Source organism: Macrotis lagotis, chromosome 2, assembly GCF_037893015.1.
Source record: "Macrotis lagotis isolate mMagLag1 chromosome 2, bilby.v1.9.chrom.fasta, whole genome shotgun sequence".
Taxonomy (NCBI): domain Eukaryota; kingdom Metazoa; phylum Chordata; class Mammalia; order Peramelemorphia; family Peramelidae; genus Macrotis; species Macrotis lagotis.
The window spans coordinates 27,624,647-27,644,961 of NC_133659.1; the positions used below are offsets into that span (position 1 = coordinate 27,624,647).

The 20,315-nt window shown below is 38.3% G+C and overlaps 1 protein-coding gene across 1 annotated transcript in view; it reads left to right on the forward strand.

Annotated features, from left to right (window-relative positions):
* Window positions 1-20,315, forward strand: part of LOC141511833 (FAS-associated factor 1-like) — a 243,903-nt gene that overhangs the window by 84,252 nt on the left and 139,336 nt on the right. Inside the window, exon 3 of the mRNA XM_074220850.1 lies at window positions 8,834-8,880. Coding sequence (XP_074076951.1) covers window positions 8,834-8,880 — 47 coding nt within the window. The remainder of the gene's footprint in view (window positions 1-8,833; window positions 8,881-20,315) is intronic.

Genomic DNA, 20,315 nt, shown 5'->3' on the forward strand with positions numbered 1-20,315 from the left:
TGATATTTCAGGGTGCAGAACAGTAGCAGGCACTTGGTTGCAAACCCAGAAGTAAGCAGCAGCTGTGTGGCTCAGCCTTCAAGGAGTATGACAGGGTTTCAGCTCCAGCCTCCAGGCAGAACCTGCTCTTCCTTCCTTCCCTCTGAGCCAGGAAGGATTCCTGCTTGACTGATAGGGGCTAAGCCCAGCAGCAGTTTTTAGTGGTGCTCAGACTCAGAACCAAACACAGACCTGAATTTGCAGAGCTTAGAGCAGGAGGGGCAATGATCAGACTTCGCTTTGAATCAGTCCACTTACGGAATATGGATACTTTGTGATTCGGTCAGTCTATCTTTGATGTCCTGGAATAATACTCTACTCAGTACTCCAAAGAAAGCAATGGTTCGGACCAGCCCAGATCTTCTCAAGAATGGTGTGGAACTTGGCTCTAAAAATGACTCTAGACCATGAACAAATAAACTCTCAAAGAAAAGGACAGCTTGCAAGAATTGAGCCTTGAAGGGAGTTCAGAATTATAACAGGTACAGTGATGAGGGGAGTGTGAATTCCAAGGATTGGGGATAGGAATAATTCCTGGGTGAAGTTAGAGGTGGAATTGTGTACCCCAGGTAGTTGAATATGGAATTTATTCTAGAGGTAAAAGGGAACTATCTTGAGTTTTTTGAGTAGGTGAGCAGTATGGTCAGCACTGTGCTTGAGAAAGATTTTTGACAGCTGTATGGGAGAAATGATGTGGAGAGGAAGGAAATTGGAAGAAGAGAATGCAGTAATAGAGAGGTTGTGAGTGTCAGGTTATGTGACCTGACAACATATCCGTTATTTAATAACTTTTTTTCACTATCTCATCTGCTTACATTTGGAACAGACATTTGGCCCTTGAAAAAGGAGATCTGGGTAGTCTCTTTTTACCTGTTGTTTGAGCCAAATATTTTCTTGAAAGACCTGAATAGTGGCAGAGAAATCTAGACTTTCATAGAGCTCTATTTTTCTTTGTTGAATATTTCCAGAAACTAATTACATCATGAAGTCTTCGGATCCTCCTTATAAATCTTTGTTTCATATCACACCTTTGACCCATACTGACTATAATACAGGACAAATCATTTAACCTCTATGTACCAGTACTTGAGAGTATAAATTTTAGGTCCATCTCTGATGTTTTTTGGTTAAGGGTTGATTAAGATACAGAATGTTCTTCCAAGCATCATGGCAGTCTAATCTTATTTCCATTTTTGATCATTTTAGTAAGTAGTTCAAAGGAGTATTTTAGACACTGTTTCTGGATGGCATTTGACAAGGTAGGACCTGGTAGGACACTCAGATAATACCTTTTCACACCTTTATCACTTACCTAAAATTTCATCTGTGTAAGTGAGTTCAGACAAAGGGATATATGTTTATTAGGCCACTGGGATGTAGGGGTGTTCAGGGAAGACTAGTTCTATTTCTGCCAGATCCTTTTCGTGACTGCTTTCCACCTGCCAACCACCTCTGACCTGTGGCTCCTAGAATCTGAAGTATGCACTGTGGTCACACCTTGATAAACAGTTTTGGAATACAGACTAAACCAGGTTGAGGATAACTGTAGGGCATCAGACCTGTCATCTGTGCCAATATATTTCATGATAGCAGTTTGCATTTACTTTGACAGCATACTTTCCAGGGTTGTACACATAGATTAGAAACACTGACATGCATCTCCAGAGCTAGTTCAGTGTTTGGGAGACTGAAGGAAAGTGTAGGAGAGAAGAGGTAGTAGATTGACTGACTACTCCCACTGCTACTACTACTAATACTACTACCCCTTTGGTATCAAAGAGACCACACCAACCAACCGATTGGTGGCATAAACTGCAGTTAAATTTATTATAGTGAAGGCTATGCAGCCTTCTTTTTTGCCATTACCAGAATTATTACTCCCCATAGCCTGATGGATAGGAAATAGGATTGTTGATGATGGTGTGGCTGCTGTGAAGTCTCTTGACTTGAATTGGTTTCACTTCCTCCCATATCAGCAAGGCACCTTAGTGCACCACCAATGCTGGGCAAGCATCGGAGTGTGATGTCTGGTGACAATGCAACAACTTAATATATCCTAATCTGTCTCTTGAAGAGGCTCTTCCTCTCAAGACCTTCCACCTTTCATCTTTGAGCTACTCATCAGGACATAATTGGCAATAGCTTTAATACTAGGGTAGTTATAGGACTATGCTGCTCTGACCACCAAACTGAATGAAGGTGTACGGAGCTGTTGTGCTAACCTCATTGCTGTATGTCTTTGAGACATAGATAGTCTATAAATTGTCTTAGGAAGATTTTGAAGTTCCCCTGGCAGAAGATACCAGACATTGAGGGCCTCTCTGAGTTGAACTGAGTATTCAAACACTACTACAGAGAGTGCAACTACAATTCTCTGGCCATGTTATTAGAATGCCAAACATACATTTGTCTAAAGGACTATTTTATGGAGAGACTTCACACAGGGCAAGCGCTCATAGAGAGGTCAGAAGAAACAATGTTGGAATCAATTATTAGATAAAGGAGACAGTGGCAATAGGACTTGTTCATTTCTGGAAGTTGCTTTTTTCCCTCAAGAGGTTTTGTGTGTGTGTGTGTGTGTGTGTGTGTGTCTATCCCTGTAAGGAAGGCTCCCCTTCCACTTCAGTAACTCTCACTGGTCAAGTAGCTGCCTTTAAAAGTTCTATGGTTCATCAGGAAACTACTTTCCTTAGGTAATTCCTGGGGATTAGCCTTTTAAAACTTGTGTCTTAAATAGTTAAAGCTCTGTAGGTGATCTCCATTTTTAAATTTTCTTTAATTTCAAAAATTATCACACTCATAAAGGGGTCTTGGGGTATTAATCTCTTAACTCCTCTTTTTTTTTTATTAACCCCTCTTTTTATTTGGTATTTGCTTTTTCTTATCCGTGATTGCATCTACTGCAGGGGAAGGGGACTAAGGTCTTACTCTCTTATGGAAGAAATACTATTTAAATACAGGTAGTTAGGAAAGTAGAGGGAGGCCTGGATGATAATGATAAATAGCTATAATTTATATAGGTAGTATTTCAAGTTTTGCAAAATCCTTTACGTATTTTATTTAATCTTTCCCATAATCTTCTGAAGAAGGTACTATTGTTTCTCATTACATGCCTAATTTTGGAGGGGGAAGAAACAGAGACTCAGAGGTACTGTGGTTTACTAAGTCACCCAGCTGGAGGAATGGGGACAATTAAATGAGTAACTTAGGATCCAACTCCACTGTGCCTAATATCCTCCCTTGTCATTTTATAAAACTTTTGAATTGCAGATTCTCTTCCTCCCTTATACCACCCGATGAGAAGGCAACCAATGTGATATCAATTATACATGTGAAATCATGCAAAACATTGACATTAGCCATAGCATTATTATTTTTAATGTTTATCATCAAGCATAATAAGGTTCATTTTTTTAAAAGGACCAAATTTGGAGTGTTTTATGACTCCCTGTAGCACAGTTTCAGAAGCATTGCTGTTGAGAATGGGGAGGGGAATAATTTATAATGAATGTGTTTGGAGAGATGGCTAGGATTAGGTTGTGAATAGATTTAAAAGCCAAACACAGGAATTCATTTCAGATCCTAGATGTAGTAAGGAGCCAATAGAGTTGGAGGAGGGAAATTGATATTGTCAGAATTTACTTTAGGAAAATCTCTTTGACTTTGTTTGGAGAATGGAATGCAGTGAAGAAATATGAAGAAACCAAACAGGAGGCTGTTTTAATACAGTGGTATAGCTTAGCACAGTGTAAGAGCATTTAATAAATGTTTATTGAATTGAATTATCATAGACAGATTCCACTTAAGTGACTTGTTCAAGGTCATTCAGTTAATAAATGAATTTTCTTTGAAAATCCAATGCATATAAATCTATATTTTTTCTTTTTCTATTCTTTTAAAATTTTTTCCAAGTACATGCAAAGATAGTTCTCAACATTTGTCCTTTTGCAAACTTTTGAACTCTATATTTTTCTACCACTCTCTCCTCCTTCCCCCTTCCCTCATGACAGAGCAATCTGATATAGATTATACAAGTTTAGTCATGTTTAACATATTTCCCATTAGTCATGTTGTGAAAGAAGAATTAGAACTAAGGGAAAAAATCATGAGAAAGAAAGAAAAAAAATATAAAAGAAATTTTAGACAACAAACATAGTATGCTTTGCTCTACATTCAGACTCCATAGTTTTTTCTTTGGATATAAGATGGCATTTTCCATAACAGATCTCTCAGGATTGTCCTTGATTTGTGAACTGCTGAGAGGACCTAAAACTATCATAGTTGATCATCTCACAATGTTGCTGTAAATGTATACAATATTCTCTTGGTTCTGCTCACTTAACTTAGCATTAGTTCATGCAAGTCTTTCTAGGTTTTTCTGGTCTACCCACTCATGATTTCTTCCCCCCCCTTTTATTAAAGATTTCATTTGAGTTTTACAATTTTTCCCCCAATCTTACTTCCCTCCCCCAATCTGTCAGTCTTTACTTTGTTTCTATGTTGTACATTGATCCAACTTGAGTGTGATGAGAGAGAAATCATACTCTTAAGGAAGAAACAAAAAGTATAAGAGATAGCAAGATCAGACAATAAGATATCTGTTCCCCCCCCAAATTAAAGGGAATAGACTTAGAACTTTGTTCAAACTCCACGGTTCTTTATCTGGACACAGACGGCACTCTCCTTTGCAGACGGTCCAAAATGGTCCCTGATTGTTGCCCTGATGGAACGAGCAAGTCCATCAAGGTTGAACATCACCCCCATGTTGCTGTTAGGATGTACAGTGTTTTTCTGGTTCTGCTCATCTCACTCAGCATCAGTTCATGCAAATCCCTCCAGGCTTCCCTGAATTCCCGTCCCTCCTGGTTTCTAGTAGAATAGTCCTCTCATGATTTCTTAAAGAACAAAAGTATTTTCTCACATTCATATACCACAAGTTGTTCAGATGTTCCCCAATTGAATGGGTATCCCCTCAATTTCCAATTCTTTGCCCATGACAAAAAGAGCTGTTATAATTTTTTTTTGTACATATGAATCTTTTCCCCTTTGTTATGATCTCTTTGGGATACAAAACTCAACATAGTACTGCCGAATCAAAGAGTATGCACAGTTTTATTGACCTTTGGACATAGTTTCAACTTGCTTTTCAGAATGGTTGGATCAGTTCACAACTCTACTGACAGCACCTTAGTGTCTCAGTTGTTCCATATCCTCCTCAACATTGATTATTTTTTTTGGTCATTTTAACCAATCTGATATATATATATATATATATATATATATATATATATATATATATATATATATATATGAATATGAATATAGAATATAATTTACTCTTTGATAAACCCCCTAAACTGGGGCTTCTGGGATAAGAACTCACTATTTGACAAAATCTTCTGGGAAAACTTCACACACTATAACCAAATAAGGTTGAAATGGGTACATAAAGCGTAATACCATAAGCCCGTTAGGAGAAAAAGGAATAGTTCAGATCTATAGAAAAATAGGTCAGTTCTATAGAAAATGGAGGAGTTTATGACCAAAGTAGAGCTAGAGAATATTATAAATTGCAAAATGGGTAGTTTTGACTACATTAAATTCAAAAAGTTTTGTACAAAAAAGCAATGCAATCAAGATTAGAAGGAGTGCAGAAAGCTGGGAAGCAATTTTCACAGCTAGTGTTTCTGATAAAGACCTCATTTCTAAAATAAATAGAGAATTGAGTCAAATTTAAAGAATACAAGTCATTCTCCAATTGATAAATGATCAAAGTATATATTTTTCTAAGGTATCTCATTTTAGTGACAATGACAGGCTACTTGCCTGTCTTTTCAAGAAGACTAAGATGAGTACTCTTATTTTCCTTCTCCACTGAAAGAAAGGCCATTTCTCCCTTGCCCCAAAAGTCCCCTTTTATAGATTTGTTGCCTATTTTCTATTTGTACTGTCTCTGTCAAAGACCACTTCATTCTCAACTATACTATTGAGAAAGACTTTTCCAGGAATCCTGGAAAGTAGATTCTGACATTTCTGTTTGCTTTTATCCAAGAAATATTATTAGAAATATATTGGAAGCAGAGCTTTAGAAGTTAGATCCCAAGGTGATGAGATTCATTATGAACTCTATTGAATTCTTCCATGAAGCCCTCTCTGACCGTCCTGATTAGTAACATCTGTCCACTCTGGATTCCTCACAGCCCTTGGCATTGCATTGTGATATAGTGGACAAAATGCTATACTCGAGTGAGAGACCTGGGCTTGTATCCTGCCTCTGACACCTTGACCCTGGGTAGGTCCCTTCATCTCTCTCTACCTCAGTTTTCTTAGCTGTACATGAATAAAGGGTTTTTCTGTAGAAGAGGGATTAGACAGATATTCTCAGACCTAGAACCACAATGAGGGAGGTAGATTTGGGATTGTTATCAGGAAAAAAAAATCCTAGCACTTAGATCTCTACTAAAATGAATTTGGGCAGCAGATAATGGATTCCTCTCATTGGAAGTCTACAAATGTTTGTTGGAAAAGTGCTCTGTTGTTTTTTTTTTTTAATTTGAAAAGTTTCTAGAAATTGACTATTACTCTCCATTTTTGTTTATATTTGAGGCCAAACTCTTGTCATCCCTATGCCCTTCCTTTGTTATAATTATAGAATATTAGAGCTAGAAGAGACCTCTTGGCTAATTCCATTCACTGAGCATGAAACTGGGAGAATAGAGGCTGTAGTTTTAGATCCCACTTGTGACAGTCTGAATCCATTTTTATTTTTTAATCTGTCTGGTAGTCAATGAGTGATCCCCCACATCATTAAATCAGACATCTGCTGTATGCTAGGAGCTAGTCTCAACTCTGAGCCAAAAGTAGACCAACTCTGGCCCTGGTATTCTAGCCCAGGGCAATGTATGGACATCCGTCTGTGCACAGGTGATAAGAGAAGGCCTTAGCCTCTGGTTTGGGAGAGTGAGCTAGGAAGTCAGCAAAGGTTTGGACTTTTGTATCCTGGATTAGATAGAAGGTGGTACTTGATCTAAACTTGTTAGGAACCTTAGGGCAGGGGATCAGTGGAGGAGGAGCAGGAAAAAATAGAGAGGGTTGAAGGGAACAAGTTTACCCAATGGAAGAATGGTAGCAGAATGGACACAGTTAGACTTTGGTGATTCTGTCTGTGCAAGGGTATTGGAAAGCAGAAAGGAATCTTATTTGATTTGATGTCCTTCACAGCATTCTGGTATACCAGCATTCCTGTGGTGTGTTCTACCTTTATGATTTGTATTAACCACCCCTAGCCTCAAACCACAGTTCATGGCTAGCCTCTTCCCAACTGTTAGCCAGAATTTTCTGTTTTGGCTCAGTAATAGGGCCAGGCTAGAAAGTTCCTCTTCTGGCAGATGTTAAGATGAACATTTCACAGTCTTCCATTTTCCGGGTTGGTAGTAGATCAGTTGGTAGGTGATGTGGTAGACAGGTGCTGGGCCAGCCATCGGGAAGACTTGATTTGAAATTTGATCTTATAACTTAATAGCTGTATGACCCCCCTGGGTAAGTTACTTAACCTTTTTTTTTAACCTCAGTTTTCTTATCTGTAAAATGAACTAGAGAAGGAAATGACAAAGGCTAAGGCCTTCTCTTATCACCTGTGCACAGACGGATGTCCATACATTGCCCTGGGCTAGAATACCAGGGCCAGAGTTGGTTTACTTTTGACTCAGAGTTGAGGCTAGCTCCAGGCATACAGCAGATGTCTGACAAATGCATAATGATTTGGGGGATCACTCATGATGGAGCACAAGAGGGAAGGAGGCACAGTTTGCCTGAAGTCATTGGTTTTCAACAAACTTGCAGCCTGGGCTGGCTTGCTGAGTCTGCGGCAGGGCAGGGCATTGCCATACAGTGGGAGGAGCAGTTGAGGGAGGTGTTGAATATCATCTTTCAGTTCTCTCTCAGCTCCAAGTCTCATGATAAAGTAGCCTTCAGGGCTTTGCATCACACTAGTCCCATACTAGTCACATTTATAGCTATGCCCCCCCCCCCCCCCCCCCACCAAGAGACTCTTGCTCCCATGTAGGCCCCTGTCAGCCAGGTGTGATCAGTTGAACTATCAGTCAAGGAGCATTTTTAAATGCCTCCTCGGTCAGCCACAGTGCTAGGAGTTGGGTGGTAGACAGAGCTGGGTGCTTTGAGCTAAGCCTATTTCCTCCTTAGAATATGGTCATCATAACTGGACTTCCCTCCTTGTAAAGGACTTGGTTTCAAATGCCCATTCTTCTTCATAGTTCCCATGTGACTTTGGGCTAGTGTTTTTCCCTCTGTTGAATCTGTTTACTCCTATATATAATGAGGGGGCTAGATACCTCTACTTGTTTATATTTGACTTTGCTTGTTTGCTGGATCCAACTGGGTCTCTCTGCCCATTTCTCTTCAGCAAATTTTGAAGAGTGGAGTTGGGTTTAAAGAAAACTTTCCTCTAATTCTTCAGTTGGACTCAATCACATAGTCTTAACACTTTCTGGTCAATACAGATTTTTACCTAAATGAGGACTCTACGATTGAGCTTTTTATAGTTGGAGATTTGGAAATACTGCACTTTAAGTTCCTGGTTTTTATTTATTGAGAAGAGGAGCTTGTAATACAAAAGTTGGAGAAGCCCTTAACTGAGTATAGTTCATATGATTAATAAAACTTTTGGTTTCTTATTTAAATGAATTCCATCAAAACATAGTGATTTCCCTTCATGATATTTTATCTTTAGGATATTTTTGGTCTTCTTTTAAATGTTTGTGTCTTTTGTTCACAGGCAGCTATCAATGGTGTAATCCCACAAGAAAATGGCATTCTCCAAAGGTATGTAAGAATGTGACCAGTGACAACGAGGTATGATTTTCCTTTGGGAAGTTAGAGAAGAGTGAATTCTATTTCTTAGCTTTAAAAATGATAAGATGGGGGAAGCTAGGTGGCACAGTGGATAGAGCACTGGTCCAGGAGTCGGGAGGACCTGAGTTCAAATTTGACCCTAGACACTTAATAATTACCTAGCTGTGTGGCCTTGGGTCAGTCACTTAACTTTATTACTTTGCAATGTGCTCCCCTCCTCCCCAAAGATTGTTGTTTCTAATGAGCACTTTAATGATAATATTCTGCTTGTCTTCTCTATGGAAAAAGTTGGTTCCTTCCAACTTCCTCCTCCTACCCTCCTTCACCGGCCCCCTTGGAAGATGCTTCCTTTCTTGCTGACTCATAAAATAATTCTGCAGATGCCTCCCCTTCTTTAGTGTCCATGCTTACACTCTTTCTCCTCATATTTATCCCAACACTTTTACCTTCTCTCCTTTGCCTGCATCACATTGAAAGAGATAGTATATTGAGTCTGATTGCTTCATTTTAGGAAACATTGGTAAGACTGGGACCAGATAGGTGATGTAGTAGACAGGTGCTGCTGGGCCAGCCATCAGGAAGAGTTCTGAGTTGAAATTTGATCTTATAACTTAATAGTTATATGACCCCCTGGGTAAGTTACTTAACCTTTTTTTACCTCAGTTTCCTTATCTGTAAAATGAATTAGAGAAGGAAATGACAAACTAGTCTCTTTGCCAAGAAAACCCCAAATGGGGCCACAGAGAGTTAGACACTACTGAAATGACAGAGCAACAGCACCAGAGCTTGGCCATAATTCAAACCTAGACCTTCTGATTCCAAGTTCAGTGTTCTAGCCACTCTACCAGGCAGCCTCTCACACATATTCTCATGTCTTATCTTTTTGTGTGTTTTCCCAGTTTGGTAAAAATAAGCTTGTTGAGGGTAGGGCCGATTCCTTATGCTTCCTTTCATCGCCCATAGATTTAGCCTTGATCAAATAGGAGACAGTTTCAATCTTGGCTAAAATGCAGAAATAAAAAATTATTTTTTTTTTCTATCATACTGAGGTCCCCAGAATAAGGGATTAGGGACCTGGAAGGTGCTCAGTAAATATGAGGAGATGATGGAAGTTTGCTAAAAGAGCCTTCACTCTGTTAGAGAAGTACGACTTTCAGCAGGATTAACTGAGGTTGAACAAATTTAAGGAATCTATAAGCAAAGTCAAGAACTTTCCAGTCTCTAATACTGTCATTCTTCCTTGTTGCATACTTTTTTGCATTTGTGCAAAAAAATTTTATCCCTCAGCATTAGCAGAACGCCTTGTTTATATTAAGTACTTAAAGAATGGTTGTTGAATGGGGTGGAGAGGGAATTATTTTAGAGTGCTAATTTATCAGGATCTGCTCCTTGGCGGGTATTTATTGTTCATTGTACCAGGGTCCTTCAGCATGTCTGGAGCCAGGATTGGTACAATATTTTTTTTTCTCCTTCATGGATAGTAACATTTTTGCAGTTTTTCATGTATTAAGCACCTTTTCTGTATCAGAAACTGAATAAGCACTAGGGATATACATCCCTTCCCACCCCTCCATATGGAACAGACAAACCAAAAATAGTTCCTCCTCTCAAGGTCACAGTTTAATGGGTAAAGTAACCTGTAAACAACTATGATCAAACAAATTATATTCAGGATGAATTGACAATAATCAATAGAGAGAAGGCACTAGAACTAAGGGGGATTCATAAAGACTTCTTGTAGACTCTAGAGTGTATAGAGTAGAATTTTAGCTGAGACTTGAAATAGGCATCGATGAGGAGGGAGAGAATTTCAGACTTGGGAGACAGCCAGGAGAAATCCCCAGAGTCTGGAAAGGGAGTGTCTTTTGAGAGAATAATATTAGCTAAGAGGAAAGGAAAGGTGGAATGTGAGAGGTTTGCGAGAGAGAATTTATGAAGCATGCATTATATTGTGAAGTAGTGAATGACTTATAGAGGAATAAAAAGATGGCCTTGCTACAGTGAGGACTCATTTGAAATTAAATTTGTAATGAACTCATTCAGCATAATTATGTGATTACTTTTTTTAGCAGCTCATGAGTAGGTGTGGAGGAGAAAGTTGATATGAGAAACTCAGGAGTAGCATTTGATAAGGCTTGAGCAGCCACAGGGAAAAGGAAAGATGAGACTGGAGAGTAGATGTTAGTGTGGAATTAAATTGATTATATAAAGGGTTAAGATTGAAAGGGGAGGAAAATAAAGCAAGGTGAGAGGTTATGATCTAGGAAAGTGCAAATTGGTAGAGGGATTGGAGATCACAATAAAAGTGAAGAGTAAGTGTAGGGAGAGGGAGAGTAAGGTATCCAGAATGACAACAAATTATTAAGAGGAGCAAGCAGGAGTTGGGTGCAGAGGAACACTTGGTACTGAACTCCTTGAGAAAGGAAGGAGAATCATAGGGTCAGTAAATAACAGTCATCCATATTTGGATTAGGTGATAAATATGGAAACCATGAACCTCGAATGAAAGAATGTTGCTAAATGGTGATAGCAATGAAAAAATCTGTAAGGTACAGAGAACAGGAAATATTCTTTCTCCCCCAGAGGTTCACATGTGAGCCATAATAGTTCCAAATGTGGCCTGAACTAAAATATTTAGCATAGTCAATAAAAGTACAATAAAGCATGTTAATATGTGGTTTTATACATCACTCCATAGTCTACTAAATCCTTATGTATGGTTTAGTGACTGTTATTTCTATTTGAGTTTGATACTACTGTTCTATAGGACCTGCTTATTGGGGGGGGTAGGTATGAGAAATGGTACAGTCAGTAATGGGGAGGAGACACCAGTGTCAGGATATAAATTGGATAAGTGAAGCAAAGGTCTAAATTGACAGAAGTTTGCTAATTGTGGAATAGGAATTCCAGGAGGCACAGTGTAAACAAATATTTGAAGCACTCAACCATGGGAGAGGGGTTAGAATTTTCCTTTCTTTTCCTGATAGGTAAAACTTGGAGCATTAAGAGGAAGGTGACTAGACACAGACTTGATTAAAATGCCTCCTAACAATTAGAGATGAGTTAAATGGATTGTCTTGGAAAAGTGTTGGGTTTCACCTCCCTAGAAATTTCCAAGCAAAAGTTGGATGATCATTTGATAAGTATGTTTAATGAAGATTTCTATTTGAATTGCATGCCTCTGAGGTCTGTCCCAGCTTTGACTTTGTGGAATTCTGTTCAGAGCCCCATTGTTGCCTAGTTCATTAGCTTGGCATAGGGTCTTGACAAATATTGGTTGCATTGTTAGCTGATTAGAATTCTTGCTTTATTTTGACCGAAAGAACCCTTTTGATCCCTATTATATATAATTTGTTAGAAGAAGAAATTGAAGCCCAGCAAGGACATGGTCTTATCCAAGGTCACATAACTGGTAAGGAGTGGAGTCAGGCTGGTTTTTCAAACTGGACTCTTTCCAGGAGTACCCTGTAATGTTTATAGAATGTAAATAAAACGTTTGGTACTGGGCCAGTTTAGACTGACATCATGGAGTGCATTAAGATCTGGAGAGGTTGGAGAAGATGAAATGATTTCAGGGCTACTGGGAAGAGAAAGCCTGAGGAACTTGAGTTTGCTTAACTCCTGACTTTAAGTCAGAGATGTCCATCCTCTTCTTTCCTTCAGGAGGAGGTAAAACCACCCTTACTTCCAGGAGTTGTTTATTAATGAGTTCCTCTCTCCCTAACCTCTTCTTTCCAGTTTTTCTTGGGTTTTGGGTTTTAGGATTTTGAAATTACTGAAGCTTGAACTGCAAAGTGCAGATGAGACAAACACAAACCAACCCTGTAAGAAGTACCTTGTTTTGGACAAGCAGGAAAATGCCAGAATACAAAACATCCTCCAACTCACCAGGTTTTTAGAAATGTTTGGTACCTTACAGAGATAAAGCAGATTTATGAGGGGGAAAAAAGTGTAGTTTTTGTACCTTATAGCTCCCTCTGTGATGGGAATTAAGTGATCAACAGATCCAGGCCCTTCTTGCCCACCCCTCCCCCAACAGTCAGAAGGAGTTTCATCCCAGGAAAGTGGGCATATTCTCTAGGTTTGGCACCAACATTTTTCTCTGGTTCAAAAAGGATTTCATTCTAATGAAGGTCTTGTTTCAAAAGCAAACCAGATGCTCACAGGAACTTGCTTCAGAATTAGCTTTACCCCCTCCACTTAAAAAGTTAAATTTAAAAAGACTGCTAAATATGGTTGCAATCTGACGGAGTTCCAGAATAAATGTTTTTGGCACTTCTCGTGCCAGAATCTGTGCTGCACGAAACCCTTGTATATTTGGCTGCTTTCTGCTGAGTCAGTCCTGGAGAGAGATGTCTTAGAATCCCTGTCCTGTCTTTGGAGACCCAGTCTGCTGAGCAAGAAGAGCCATCTTGCCTGCTTTAGACAATTTAGACAATTTGCCTGTTTGTGTTCAGTGAATTTCGTGCCAAAGCCTATATTCCTTAAGTAAGAGTCAGGTTTTCTCTCCAAGGCTTGGGCCAGAAGATGGTATTGCTTTGTTCATGAGATGGGGTGAGCTTTCCTTGATATTTTAGAGTCATCTTAACCAGTCACTTGTTTGTGTTTTTATTAAATGAACAAATTATTTGTTCAGCCCTACACCAGGAAGTCACTTGTTTTTTAGGAATGTTGTTCTTTTGCGCCCTCTACCCTTCACCCCTGAGCTCAACAGATTCATTCTGTGTTTTTGAGCTCTGAAATCACTGTGTATTTGACATAACTGAAAATTCTTCTCAAGAGTCTGCTGACTGAGGCAAATAAGAGAGGCGCTTTTGTACCACCAGAAGAGTTTAGCATTTTAGTTTTTTTTCTCAAAGTGGGAGGCAAAATGCAAGGAATGGCATATGCAGGAAGAAGGACGTTTCTTAGTTAATTCTATGTTTGATTTTCCAGGAAGTTAGGTCTCTACATATACAACAAAAGACTCCATTAGTCAGCTCATACCATTGGTATGAAAAGAAACCTAGAATTTTAATAAGGATGTTAAATTATGCAGGAAGAAATGGCAGTGGAGAATAAATATGTCAACAGTGCTATTTTGTCCTTGTTCATGGTGAAAATGGGTGGATGGAATTAGAAAAAACACTGGTCTTGGTATAAGAAATCCTGAGTTTGAATCTGAACCCCAACCCTTAAAAGTTGTAATAATGTGGGCAAATCCTTTCATGTTTGGGGGCCTTCATTTTCTCATCTGTAAAATAGGGAAATAATGGTAATTATTGACAGAACTATGTTAATTAGATCAATAATGTTGAACTATTTTTGTATGTCTGGTATAAATTCAGCCTGGTCATTATGAATAGAATAGCTATTTAGATAATTTGCCATAGTCTATTTGGAATTTTATTTAAAACATTTGATTCACTATTCAGGAATGATATGGGTCTAAAGTTCTCTACTTCTTTTGAATTAGTTAATAGGACTCCTTGTCTTCTCAAAGGAGTATTATAGAGTACTTTCTCATTTTTTGAGAATAATTTGTACAGTATTATTAATTTTTCTTTAGAAGTTTGATGAAATTCTCTGTAAATCTCTTTAGAAGAGGATTTTTCTCCTTGTTAGTTCTTTAATAGATTTCCTTTTCTGAGATTTGATTAAGTTCTCTATTTGCTGTTCTCTTAGTTTGTGTATTTTATGTATTTGAAGAATTTTTTTACCTATGCTATCTCATGAGACTCACAAGCAACTCTTTGAAATAGGTACTAAAGGTATCATTTTACAGATGAAGAAAGAAGAGTCTCAAAGAATTATGGGGAATTGCCCTTGTTCAACTCAGTGGAAATTTTCAGAAATAGAATGTGAATCAAGATCTTCCTGGGTTCTATGTGTTTCACTGGTTCTGCCCTGAATTGCCCATGTACTATGTCCTATCTTATAAAATACTCTGGAAGTATGATTTTCATTTCTTTGCCTACAGATTGCTATTACTCTACAATTACAACAACAACTACTACTACTACTACCACTACCACCACCACCATGACTACTACCACTACCACAGGCACAATAATCATGCCCTTTTTTGGTATAGAAAGATACACATCTTTGCCGAAAAAGACAATTGAAAGACTTTTTGGTGTTATTATTATCTTCTTTTAAATGAAATGAAGAGCCAGTAGCTTGAATTTTACCATTTGTCTTATTGTGTGAATTATTAATAGTAGGGGTAGGATAAACTCTGATCTAATAGGCAGAAATTATTATTAATTTTTGCTTTAAAAAAGCCCCAAACCTTAGCATTCCTCCAAAAAAACTTCATTCATCAGAATGAATTATTAAGTCCTATCTTTTCATTTAGTAAATGAGGGGAAAAAAACCCAGAGAAGGTGGCAGAACAGTGTCGTTTGATAAAGGGGATTAGGCCAGAGGTCAGAGAAGCTAAATTCTCACACTATCTTAGCTTGCTTTTTGACTTTGGGCAATAACTCCTCTAGGGTAAAGTTTTCTTACTAGTAAAAAGAGAGGATGGACTTGGTCACTTAAGCAGCAAGCATTAAGTTCTTCCTGTGTGCTGGGTGTGGTGTTAGGAGCTGTGGAAACAAAGTCAAAGAAGGGAACAATTTCTGACCTGGAGGACCTTAATGTTCTATGATGGGAAGGAGTATCATGTGCAAAATAAAGATTAAATAGTTTGAGAAGAGTCAACCAGGTGGTGCCATGTTTGCATTCAGTGCTGTGACAAGAATCAGAGAGATTCCTCTTGAGTTCAGATCTAGCTTTAGACACTTAAGCTGTGTGACCCAAGGCAAGTCATTATTTATAAAATAAGCTGGAGAGGGAACTCCAGTATCTTTATCAAGAAAACCCCAAATGAGATCATGAAGAGTCAGATACAGCTGAATTAACTCAACAACAAATACAGTATGCCAGGCTCTGTCCTAAGTGCTGATGATACAGCTTAAAGAAAAGAAGAAAGACAGGATTTATTTTTTAATCACCAGAGATACCTAGAAGCTAGCTGAAAATGGGAAGAAGTGGGGGAGATGGTAGCAGCAGGGGGTCATGGTGGTAGAGTCTGGAGAGTTAGAAGCAGAGCTGGGAGAGGACAGAAGGAAGGAAGGTTGTCTGCTCCTTCTTCCTAATGAAACTTACATTGGTGGAAAATTGCATCCACAGTCTCTAGAGATATGTCAGGATAAAGAGGCTGCTGGGTGAGACATGGTAGTGAAGGCTCGAAGCTCCCAAAACAATAAAGGGCTTGTTTCCTTCCTCCAAATGGAGGTTTCTGGTGGAAGTCACCACTGGGAGAAATGGACAGCAAGGCAGTTTGTTACTGGATAAGATGAGGCCTTAAACCTGGAAGGAAAGTGATGTTTGTTTGAGCAGGTCTGAAAGGAAGCCAGGGCTTCTGTGAGGCAGAGCTAAGGAGTTGGGGAGACACAGTCAGGACCTAAGGCACTGGGGCAAGAGACACAGCATCCTGGGTGAGGGACAGAGAGAAGGCCCTTGTGGCTGGATAGCAGAGTTAGAGAATTGACAGCAGTGACCAGGGACACCAGAAAGACCTTGGGTCTAGGTTGTCCAGAGGAGTTAATATTTGGTCCTAGGATAGGCCTGGAGGAGCAGGTATTCATTGCTGCTCTCTCAAGGTGAGGGTGAGTTTGCCCATAGAGTCAGAAAGATCTGACTTCAGATTGGGCAGATCATTAGGTAAGGGGCTCCTGTACAGTGCCCACCTTGTAGTTGGTGCTTAATACATGCTGATTCCTTTTCCCACAGTAGTCAGATGAGCTCGTGAGCAGAGACCTTGGTTCTTGCTCAGTTTTGTGTGCCAGGCATTTGAAGGTGTGTTGGGAGTCAAGAGTCCTGGAGAGGAATCCTGTGTTTGAATCAATTTTGATAATCTCTTTGAGTCTTAAGTTCCTCACTTACCAAATGAGAAGAAGGTTGTTATAAGAAAAGTGTCTCCTACATCTTGAAGCATTGCAAGTAAAGCAGTTGTCATTGTCCTTATTTTGGTCATTGCTGTGTATACTGAAGTCTGAGTTTTTGTTTTTATGTTTTCTTTTTAATAAGTACTTATTTCAGAAGCCCAAAGCAGAACATTTTGAGTCTTCATTTGGATCTTTATTGGGCAGTGACAATTCTAGCCATACTTTTAAATTTCATTAAAAAATGGCTTCTCTCTTCCTCTCCTTCACATTTGCCAGATGTAGCAACTGCCCTTTTCTGATTTAGAAATCTTTTTTGTGGAACCTTTATTTTTCAGGGATTAGGGACTTCAGAGATGTGAAAAACTCCTTGTAAATATGAAATATGATTATCTTTCCTCTGGTACAAATCCAGAATAGATAACACAACAACAACAAATACGGATCCAAATATATAACATTGAGTATTTGAGCTAGAAGAATCATTGCCAATAGTTATGGCTTTATTATAAGTCCTTTAGTCCTCTGCTAAACACTAAGGAGAGAATGACAAAAGTAAAACAGTCCTGATGCTCGAAGGTCTCCCCTTAAAACCCTTAATAACCTAGTCCTTTGTTCTACTTCCAGTCTTCCACCTCTGATCAGTGATCCTTGTTTCTTTTTCCTCCCATACCTGAAATGCGCTCTCTCTCTCTCTCTCTCTCTCTCTCTCTCTCTCTCTCTCTCTCTCTCTCTGTCTCTCTCTCTCTCTCTCTGTCTCTCTCTCTCTGTCTTCTCTTTAGGTTTTTTGCAAGGCAATGGGGTTAAGTGGCTTGCGCAAAGCCACACAGCTAGGTAATTATTAAGTGTCTGAGGCCAGATTTGAATTCAGGTACTCCTGACTCCAGGGCTGGTGCTCTACCCACTGTGCCACCTAGCTGCCCCTGAAATACTTCCTTCAAGAGTCCACTAAAGCCCCACTTTGTACAGAAAACCTTTTTTCCAGATCTCAAAGTTTTGAATTCCAAATTCTATTCTTCCTTCCCTCTTCTCCCCTCTCCTTGAGATGGTGAGCAGTCTAGTATAGGGTGATTTTTTAAAATTTTATTTTTCCAGTTACAGTAGTTTTCAGCATTCATCTATTTGCAGATTTATGAGTTCCATATTTTTTTCTTCCACTCCCCCCCCCCCCCCCAGGATGAAGAACAATCTGGTAGTAAAATTGTGTTTTAATGCATTTCCATATTAGTTATGTTGTGAAAAGAGGAGTTGAGTTAGAACTAAGGGAGGAAAAACTATGAGAAAGAAAGAAAAAATGTAAGAAGTTTTAAAAAGTGAATATAATATGCTTTGCTCTTCATTCAGACTCTATAATTTTCTCTCTGGATGTGGATAACATTTTCCATAACAGTTCTCTCAGAATTGTCTTTGACTGAATTTCTTTGAACAATGTTCTCTTAGTTCTGCTCCCTTCACTTAAGGTTCTCTAAAGTCTGGATGCTCATGATTTTTCTTTTTTCTTTTTTTAATTTAAATATTTACTTTATTCATTTTTCCAACTGCACACAACAGTAGTTTTCAAAAATCATTTTTTGCAAGATTTTGAGTTTTACATTTTCTTCCCTTCCTCTCCCAGACAGAAAGCAATCTAATATAGGCTTTACATGATTAACATCGATCCATATTAATCATGTTGTAAAAGATGAATCAAATCCAAATAGGGTAAAAAAAATTAGAGGGGGGGGAATGACATAATACATAAGACTACTTAAAAAAGTTGAAGACTTTGCTCAGCATTTAAATTCTTCAATTCTTTTTCTGGATATGGAGAGTATTTGCTGTCACAAGTCTTTTAGAATTGCCTTTGATTATTACGTTGTCGAAATGAACAAATCTGTCAGTGTTGATCATCACCCAATATTACTATTAGTGTGGACAACGTTCTTCTGGTTCTGCTCATTTCGCTCAACATTAATTCATGCAAGTCTTTGCATGCCATTCTGAAGTCCCATCCCTCATGATTTCTTATAGAACAAATAGAGTTCCATTGTATTCATATACCGCAACTTATTCATCTATTCCCCAACTGATGGACATCCCCTCAATTTCCAATTCTTTGCCATTTTGAAAGGATCTGCTTTGGATGTTTTTGTACATGTACGTTTCTTATCCTTTTTCAGGATCTCTTTGGGATACAGGCCCAGCAGTGGTATTGGTGGATCAAAGGGTATGCACAGTTTTATTGCCCTTTGGGTATAATTCCAAATTGCTCTCCAGAACGGCTGGATCAGTTCACAACTCAATCAACAATGCATTTGAGGCCCATTTCCCCCACATCCTGTCCAATGTTAATCATTTTCCATTTTTGTCACCTTAGCCAGTCTGTTAGTTATTTCATCTTTTAATTTGCATTTCTCTAATTTTAATGATTTGAAGCATTTTTTCATGTGACTATAAATAGTTTTAATGTCTTCATCTGAATACTGCCTGTTCATATTTTTTGACCATTTATCAATTGGAAAATGACTTGTAATCTTAAAAATTTGACTCAGTTCTCTATATATTTTAGAAATGAGTTCTTTATCAGAAACACCAGTTTTGAAAATTGTTTTCTAGCTTTCGGTGTTTTCCTTCTAATCTTTGATGTATTGGTTTAATTTGTCCAAAATCTTTATTGTTTAATATAGTCAAGGACAGCAAGATGGTACAGTGGATAGAGCAATGGCCCTGGAATCAGGAGGATCTGAGTTTAAATCTGGCCTCAGACACTTAAAAATTACCTAGTTGTAACCTTGGACAAGTCACTTAACTCCATTGTCCTGCAAAAAAGCAAAAAAAAAATTAATATAATCAATCATCCATTTTGCAATTTCTAATGTTCTCTATTTCCTGTTAGTTCATAAATTTCTCCCCTCTCCATAGATCCAACAGAGAGAGTATCACTTCTCTTAATTAGTCTGTGGTATCACCTTTTATGTCTAAATCCTGTACCCATTTCAACCTTGTTTTGATATAGAGAATGAGATGTGGGTCTATGCTTAGTTTTTGCCATACTGTTTTCTAGTTTTCCCAGCAGTTTTTACAAAATAGTGAATTCTTAACCCAGAAGTCTTTGGCTTTATCAAACAGTAGATTGCTATAGTCATTTACTACTGTCTGTTTTGTACCTAATCTAATCCAACAAGACATTTAACTATTTCTTTGCTAGTACCAGACAGTTTTGATAACTGCCGCTTTATGATAGTTTTAGATCTGGTACGACTAACTACCCTCATTTGAATTTTTTCATTAAATTCCTTTATATCTTGACATTTTGTTGCTCCAGATGAATTTTATTACCATTTTTTCTTAGTTCCAAATAATTTTTTGGTAGTTTGATTGATAAAGCACTGGGTAATTTAATTTGGTAGAATTGTCATTTTAAATTATATTAGTTTGACTTAACTATGAGCAATTGACATTTTTCCAATTGTTTATTTGTGTAAAAGGTATTTAATAATTTTGTTCATATTG